We start from the raw sequence: 8,598 nt of genomic DNA, 5'->3' as shown, positions 1-8,598 counted from the left end.
TTTGCTACACATTGCAGGGAAAAATTTTGTGACTTGCAACAAGAATTCTGAGTATAAGAGGAACTCACTTGCTCATTACAAAGGAAACTGACCTAACCTTTACCTTGTCAAGTTTCATATTGTAGGATTTCATAAAACGCATTCAATACCAAAATGACAATATTTTTCTGTAAGTGCAACTTGTTGAAAGATACTTGATAAAATAAGATAATTCTTGACTCGAAACGCACGAGAAAAAAAATGGAGAAAGTTCTGTTCGGGGAACACTCACCTTGCTGATCTTTTATTCAGCGCCGAGTTATGGTTGATTATTTGCACTGACACCCTTTGACTGAAGGAGATTTGCATCCTACAACAAGTTCGTTGCCCTCAGTAGAAGTGTCAATAGCTAGAAATCAATGTGACGAATAAAGAGTTTAACCGGTTCAATGATGCAACCTTGAATACTAGCATCAGTCTTGGTGTGCAGAGTTGGTTGTGTGTCGTTTTAATTCCACTGGATTGACAGTACTATAATCTCATGTCGCCTCTTTTTTTTCTTGAGGAACATCACATCCTTTTTCTTTCAATTTCACCTAAGGCTCACTCAAACACTCTCTTCGATTAGCAACAAAATGGTAGTATTTCGTCAGATTATGATTGTCATGATCAAATTTTTACAAAGACAACGTTTCCAAATGGTCTGGATAGCACAAGTGTTACTAAATATTTTTAAAAATACCACTACACTTTTGAGTTTAAGGAACATGTTTCGATGTTCGTTCCAAGTAGGTAAAATTTAAACGAACCGACAATATTATAGAGAACACAACTGGCATAACGGTAAAAGATTATAAGTGTAATGTTAGACTGACATGACCAACTTGTTTGTTGAGTTCGAGTTTCAACAGCTCAATTTGGAAGCTCTCCTTGATTTTGAGTTGATCGAAAGAAGAGTAGCATTATCAATAATTTTGAAGCAAGAAACACCACAATTATCTTGACAACTTTTAGAAAAACTAAGATGCTTGAAAATATGAGAATTTTTATCCCTGAAAATGTGCTCATTTACACGTGTGTAGAAATGCCTGTTGGTTTTTCACCAGCGTAGCGAGCACCACAACTACCTACTTGTTACGAACATTTAATCTACAAAGAATCATTGTATACGGTTGTATATATATATCCACGATTGTAGAGCACTCTTCGTTCGTTCGTTCACGTTTATATATATATATATATATATATATATATATATATACATACGAATTAGTTAATTTGCGCCTAAGAAATATTAAATATTATTATTATTATTATTATCTTGTAAGAATTTTAATGTTACACTCACTATGGCTGAAACATCGAAACATGTTCCTTAAACTCAAAAGTGTGGTTGTATTTATAAAAATATAAAGAGAACGTTGTTTTAATGCCATTCATATTTTTTTCTTTAATCATTATGATAATCCAAGAAATACATTCGCTTTCCCACCTCAAAACTTGTTCACAGAAGTCAGAGTTGACGTCAATAGAACGAAATCACACATTGGATAACACATTGTTTATTCTTTACCTGACGTGACACCATGCGAGACGTGACATATGATATTTCGCAACGCCGTAATGATGGAAGGCGTGACATGACGTCTTTGCGGTTTTTTGAGAGAACAAATACAAGATCCAAACGTCAACAGATGCGATTTAGGTGTAACTAAACGTAAGAGCAACCATTTTGTGAAACTTTGGGTTAGTTTAACAGGGTAACGTTGTTCTCTTAGTTCATTCAAGGTCAACAAAGTCAAGGTCACTAAATCTTGAAAATAATTCCGTCCGGTGAGATCGTAGGTCCTCAACGGTTTGAAAATTGCCGAAAGCAAAAATTCACTCGCTGCAAGCTTTATGACAGTGTGGGCGAATGTTCGCGCTCCATGGTCCATTCAAACGTCCTGGAATTAATCCAACTTCCTAAGCTGAAAGCACTTTTAAATGTCCCATTGACAATAAAGGAATCAAAATATTTGACATTAAAGGTATTTGATGAGCTAGCTAAATGGCAATCAGATTATCTGTGATAAATTTGTTAGGAAAGTATCGCAAGTTATCGTACGTGATATTTGCCAATTGACAAATAGTTATGCATGTAAACCGTAGTTAGTTCCTTCAAGGTCAACAATATAAAGCCGTGATAATGACAAACATATTTGTTCCCGGCTTCAATCCTACACTTGTTACATTTTGTGGGACGGAAAGACTTACAAACCCAGTGATAAAAGGCAATTTAATTTTCTTTTTAGTAAGATATTTGACTTCCATGAATATCAAATTAGCGAGAGGGTAGCACAGTAGAAAGAACGTCGAAAATAAAAATGTCAACTACTTAAAAGTGCTATCTGCCAGCATACGCGTGCTACAGTTTGATTTTGCGAAGATCGTTTTGAAAACTGTACAGTTAACACATCATGACAGCAAGCGCGGTGTTTGAGATAAAATCAAGTTTCGTTAAGAATTTTCCTTAAATATGCACTCCATCACACGCTCGGGAATTCCGAAGCAGCTTTTGTAAAAGCACGGTAGTAAAAACTGGCGAAAAACCAACGTTAAATAAATTTTATTAGTCAATCACTGGAGCACTAAGTACAAGTAAGAATAACAATCACCCGGAAACCACGCAAGAGTCGGAAACAAAAGCCATATACGTCACCTTTGAGTCCCGTTTGTCAGACACATCAACCGGAAACACCTCCCACACGCTGTCAAATAGTTCGAAGTGCTTAGCTGCAGAACGAATTTAAGGAACGACTTCCTCCATGATCGCTGCAGACATTTGCATGCTCATCCCAAAACATTCAAATTGGAGAAATTATGAGTCTCTTCGCTTTCGATCCCGAACTGGAGCAGAAATTAAACGACATAGACGAGTTTATTAAGGCTCAATGCGGAGATTTATCTGGTGGGTTTGACCAAAGCGAGTGGCTTTTGCCTTCACAAGCCGGGGATGCCCCAGTCCACGCCAGCTCTTGCAACGTTAAAGGTACTTAAGAACGTTTTCTTCATATAAGGCTCTTACGGATATGATAACGGCACGGAAAGGGAAAGAGTATTTGACTGACGTTACCACTATTGAATTTACAACCTCATTTGATGGCGGTTTTCCACCCAACACATAATCTTCTTCTACCACTAACCTTTTGGTTAAGTACGTTCTTGTATACATAACGATCGTGATTGATTGATGACTGTACAATTCACAATCAAACCAAAACATTGAGCCATATTTTGGCTTTTTCTACAGAAGCAAATTTAGTGTCAATTTGAAATGGTTGTGCATGTTTAATTTGTTGACTGAACATTGACGCAACTTTCCCTTTTCGTCTATCTAATAAAATTACAAATAAGCTGCAAAGTCTTGAAATTACACTTCAAGAGAGTTTCACCTGTTACGACATTTTTTCAGGGGCCACAGGTACGTATAGAAATACTCCATAGAAATGCAATTGGTAGTCCACGACTTCTCGACTGGTACGACTATGCTGTTGAACAGATCGTAACATCCATTTCTCAAATGCACGTGCTCATTAACGTCCGGCTAGGTCACTATTTTTCCTCTTGAGAAGCGACCCCAGAAAAAAAATTGATTATAAATAAATTTTTCGCGTGTATTTTGAACCCTGTCTTATGGAATATCGACGGTCATGAAGCTGAGAAATCAGCGGACGGTGTGCGTTGGTGTATACCAAGAATTCACCCGGAGACTTTTGTTCAGGTAAAACCTTTGAAAAGCAACATTCGCTTTATTATGAAATGATTAACGTTTTCGTAAGGTTCGCAAGTGTCGCTGTCAAGAAACTAAAGGTACTGAGTTTCATTAGGGAGTGATCAGTAGAGGTAATTAACCGGGATCCTGTTTCCTTTCCGCTTATAACATGCGAGAGCAACCATGAGAGGACAACACACTGATCCTCGAGTTAAGAGGTGCGAGCTGGCTTTCAAGCACTAACCAAGTACCAATGTAGCAAACGGAGGTTTGCACGTGTGCTCTGGAGTTTTCTTCACTGCTCTAGCTGGATTTTGTTTTGTGGAATCAATGGAGTAAATATTTCGTTATTATGAGCTTTAACCAATTAAATAAGAAGGCTTCGAAACCTCAGGCTAACCTTTAATTAAGTTAAACCAGCTAAAAGTAAACCATTTTCTTTTGAAGTTGAACATAATACAAAAGGTTGCCATGCTTTGTACATGTAGACCATTTAAATTGTAATAGGCTAACAATGACAAAATTATTTATTACCAATTTGCCAAAGAAAAGGTGATATACGAATGTGCGAGAGCTGTTTAATAAGAAACTATCACTGTCTTTTTTCGGTTTTCTTAATTACAAGTGGCCCTAAACATCGATAAAATTCGTTGTTAAATAATTAAGATGGTTTCAGGTTTTTTTTCTGCTCGCTACAAGCTAATATGGATTCAATTTGTCAAATTTAAGTTAGGTAATGGACGTGTGCTTAAACCAACTATTAATTTCTCAATTTAACAAATTTTATTGAATTTGGTTGCTTACGAGATCTGTTTTACCCTGAAAGGAATGTACGTCCTTTCTCTGCTAGAAAAAAAAAATCAGGCCCTGTTTACCATCCAGTCAAAAATATAGGAATAAACAAGAAATGAAAGGTTCATTCATGCTGCGTTCAGATTTATTTTCCTGGAGAAGCTGGTGAAAATGCGTGGGGACGTTTCAGGCGTCCTTTTACGGGCTGTCCAATATGTAATAGCTGTTTAACAGATGTGCTGGATCACTAGGCTATTTAACATAGGAATAAAAGATAAAATTGCAGATCAAAACTGGTTAAAGAGACGATTAATCAATTTAATGTCGAAGCATTTCAGATAAATCGGGTTTATCAGTCAGGCAGAATTAGAACTGACAAGAACAAGAAAGATGTTCTTCACAGAAGCAATAAAAACAGTTATTTGTTAGCGTTATTTACTAAGAAACGAGGAACTAACTAACAAAATGTCACCTCTGGGATCACTCTTATATACTATCTACTTATTACATTAATAGGAAAGTAGTCATGGTCGCAATTACAGAGTAGAACAGTGATAAATGCAAAATATGTTTCGAAACGCATAACCTCTTGTGAATTAAAGTCAACGTTCTCTCGTTTGAACTTGAAGAAAGGTAACGAGTTCCAAACGACGATGAAGAATACGGTAATAACTGAAAAGAAGAGGACCCCACAAGATATCTTTGCATAAAAATTGAAGCTAGACTTTGAGAGATAAAAGGTGATCTGTTTATTTCCTGGAAGCCGAAGAGGGCCGAGAAATAGAATGAAAACCACCAGCAATTCATGAACGAATACTGCTATGGTTAACATTAAAAAATGATCATAAAAGCTAACCTTAACATTGCCTTTATCATCTATCATCCATCAGCTAAAAAGATTAGCTGGTGGTGGTTATGCAGTTTAGGTCCAGCCTTCACTAAAAGAGCTGTGCAATTAATACATCGCTTTTTGCCTAAGAACTTCAATCACAGAATCGTTGACAAAGAAAAAAAGTAACTTAGCCATTTGAAATTCAACCATGGGTTCCATGACAACATGCACATATAGATCACTAAGCTCCTATCTCAAAATGCTTTTTAGCTAGACATATTTGCCTAGCGCCGAAAAGATATGGTTTCGTATTAGAATGCAGTGTAAAAAATGTCAGGAAGGGTATAAGTTTTAAATGAATCCTTTTTAATCTAAAGTAGAAAGGTGTTTCTTTGCATTCAAAGGGGGCTACATAAATTCGAGGTGTTCTTTTCATAAATAATCATTAGGTTCGTATTTAATTTTGACAAAAAATAGCCTTTTTAGAATTCTGCTTTGAGGATTAGAATGGCAAACTATGAGCTACGCACATCGGTAACGTTTATTTAAAAAAAACCATGAGGTTGACCGTTCTGATCACTATATGTTCATTAGAGCTGAAGCCGAAAATGGTTCTTTGTTCCTAGATGGTAGATAAAAGTTGAATTTGATAAATGTCGGTTTAACTTGGCCATCGCAAGTCGTGAAGGGGAAAGAAACAAGAATGAGCAATTTGCCGGAGTGAATTTCATTATTCTCACGGCTATCCACATAAATCACTAAATTTGTACATGGTTTTCGAAATAACTCAACCATTCCTAGAAGTACGAAAATAAAGGCATGGATTTAGATAGCATCTGCGCGCAATTTTTTGTGTTTTTTGTTTTGTTTTTTCAAAACATTCATAATATGCTTGTTTTCATTCAAGTGTTTCAATGTGGCCGGCGGCAATTATCCAGAAAAAAATCTTGGAATGTTAAAAAAGCAGTTGAGTCCTTCCTTCAAATGTCCTTTCCTAGTTGCAAGATTATTATCCTATGTGTTTTCAAGTGATCATACAAATAACTTACTTTGAAAGTGCTCGGCCCAACCGATAACTGACTAGGACTCACGGGTCCATAACGTTCTGGGAACGGACCAGACTAAGTTAGCTTGCAGAATAGGGTCTTATGGACAATGACCATGGAATAGCGATAGCCATAACATCATTACAAAGGGCTACATCGTCAAGAGCGAGTTATCGGCAGCATCTGGTGTAAAGGGTACTTTGTTAAGGTACATTTTCAATCTTGGACTATTATCGAGACAATAGAAAGCTAGAGAATAATCGAATTGTGTCTAGTAACAAGGGAAGTATGGTCAAGTCATCGGAAGGATTTATAGTCAGTTTGTATGCTGACTGTCGGCAAGTGGCAAGCCTTTTTCCCGTGAAAGAAGATCTAGCGTTTGCATGATCCTCAATTTCGTTTTATGTCCTTTTTCGATAAGTTAAAGAGTTTTGTATCACTTATGGTTATTCCATAAACCAGATTAGAAAACAGATTAGAAAGGTTTTTATAATAGAAAGGGAATAACGAGTCATTATAACATTATGACCAATGGGTCATAACGCAATGTCCTCAGTGAATTATGCGAAAACCGCGTTCTGAGCAGAAAACAGTTTTCGCCCACACTAGAAGGACAAAAACAGAAGCAGCTGAGTCAGATGCATCGATGATAATGCAGGTACTGTATCAGATACCCACATATATAGAAATTTCTTTTTCTTTTGCAATGTTTTTTTCTCGTATTTAACTCAAAATCTAAAAAAAATACATTGCTTTCTTGTCCATATCGTCATATTGCAGAAGACAACATAACGCTGACTGGTTTTTCCCGCGTCATGCCACCGCCTACAAAGAAAAATTTGAGAATATTCCGAGCGCTCAAAATAACCTTTCTGACAAAGAAGATAACAGGAAATAATTGGTTAGAAAGAAATTGCTAAAGAATATAAACCGGTTCAGTCACGTACAAAGCGGAGCGGAACTTAATGGCTGGCTGCCTGTTGTCTGGATACACGAGGTTAATACAATCATTAATATTGCTTTTGTAACTCCATCTCATGATTTGAATATGCTCTGCCGATTTGCGACCCTTTTGTTAGAATATTCAGTCGATCGAATAATCAGGGATGAGTGAGGTAGGATGATCAACAAAGCAATCAGTGGCTCCTTTCTAACCAAACGGATACAGTGAACCAAAACACTAACTCGGTATTTGTCAGCAGTGCTGCATTTTCATCTATACGATTCCAATGCGATTCGCTTGATTTCTAGTGAGGTTTCGTTTTCTTAAGATAAAGTTTTGGCCATATCCTTCAGTCTAGCTTTATTGCCAGTGACACAGCAGTCAACTTTGCTCTTCTATTTTGGTAACAGGGGAAACGAAAATACACAATTCCCCAAATCCATAATTGGTACAAACTTTACAAAAAGGACGACCATCTGCAGATTCACTATCACTGAAGCCTCAGTTTAGCGCTCCGTGACATCTTGGTCGACAGTAGACAAGTCCTTATCGATCGTCTTAAAACCACATTTCGTGTCATACCTTTAATTCCCCAGCTTATAGTTCCCACTCTTAGTTATGGGTACCGTAAATATATTTCGATATTTTGTGGAGGAGATTTTCTGCTAACGTTTTGCTGTGTAATTAAGTTTATATGCTGGGCAAAGAAAAACTAGGGCATGATATCGATGCTGTTTAAACTTTTACTTGATGCTTAAAGACCTCATGAACTAAGTCAGTTCTTTATTCCCAAGTAGCTGAGTCAGTTTTATCAGAGTCTTGTGGTGCTACAACAGAGGACCTTATTGATTCACGTGCAACAGGAGACCCAGGGCCTGAAGTAAAGGTTCAAATAATGAATCTGGTAGACGACTATGACAACAGGACGACAAAGTCAGCTGGGAGATTATATGGATATCGAATGGGATCTGCTGAAGTAACTATCGTTGCCCGCGCAGAGGAGGAAATTAAAAGAATTCGAGTCTATATTCAACCGTGTCCTGAAACAACAGCTAAAACAGCGGATACAACAGGTAAACACAACGGTACTCGATTTAGCTCGTATTAAACATGTTTGTCCACCGTTACAGGCGGAACGATCAATCGTGCCCCATAACAGTCTTGGACAATCCTGGGATGAGTGCAAGCGATTGTTACAATGGCCGATCGCCACTTAATCTAACAATATTGGCCTAAGGGACGAGATTTGCTT

At 37.2% G+C, this 8,598-nt stretch overlaps 1 protein-coding gene across 5 annotated transcripts in view; it reads left to right on the top strand.

The window, feature by feature from the left end:
- Nucleotides 1–2,766: 2,766 nt before the first annotated feature.
- The window catches only part of LOC137992603 (uncharacterized), an 11,425-nt gene continuing 5,593 nt past the window's right edge, over nt 2,767–8,598 (top strand). The window contains exons 1-3 of one of the 5 annotated variants that reach the window (XM_068838034.1): nt 2,918–3,010; nt 7,184–7,400; nt 8,144–8,419. In XM_068838034.1, coding sequence (XP_068694135.1) covers nt 8,242–8,419 — 178 coding nt within the window. In that variant the 5' untranslated portion in view covers nt 2,918–3,010; nt 7,184–7,400; nt 8,144–8,241. Of the gene's footprint in view, nt 3,011–3,056; nt 3,743–7,183; nt 7,401–7,429; nt 7,519–8,140; nt 8,420–8,598 lie in introns of those variants that run through there. The other 4 variants (XM_068838031.1, XM_068838030.1, XM_068838033.1 and 1 more) reach the window with 4 other exon arrangements.

Source organism: Montipora foliosa, chromosome 2, assembly GCF_036669935.1.
Source record: "Montipora foliosa isolate CH-2021 chromosome 2, ASM3666993v2, whole genome shotgun sequence".
NCBI classification, from domain to species: Eukaryota; Metazoa; Cnidaria; class Anthozoa; order Scleractinia; family Acroporidae; genus Montipora; species Montipora foliosa.
The sequence above is the reverse complement of the archived record's forward strand: the minus strand, read 5'-3'. Positions and strand labels throughout refer to the sequence as shown.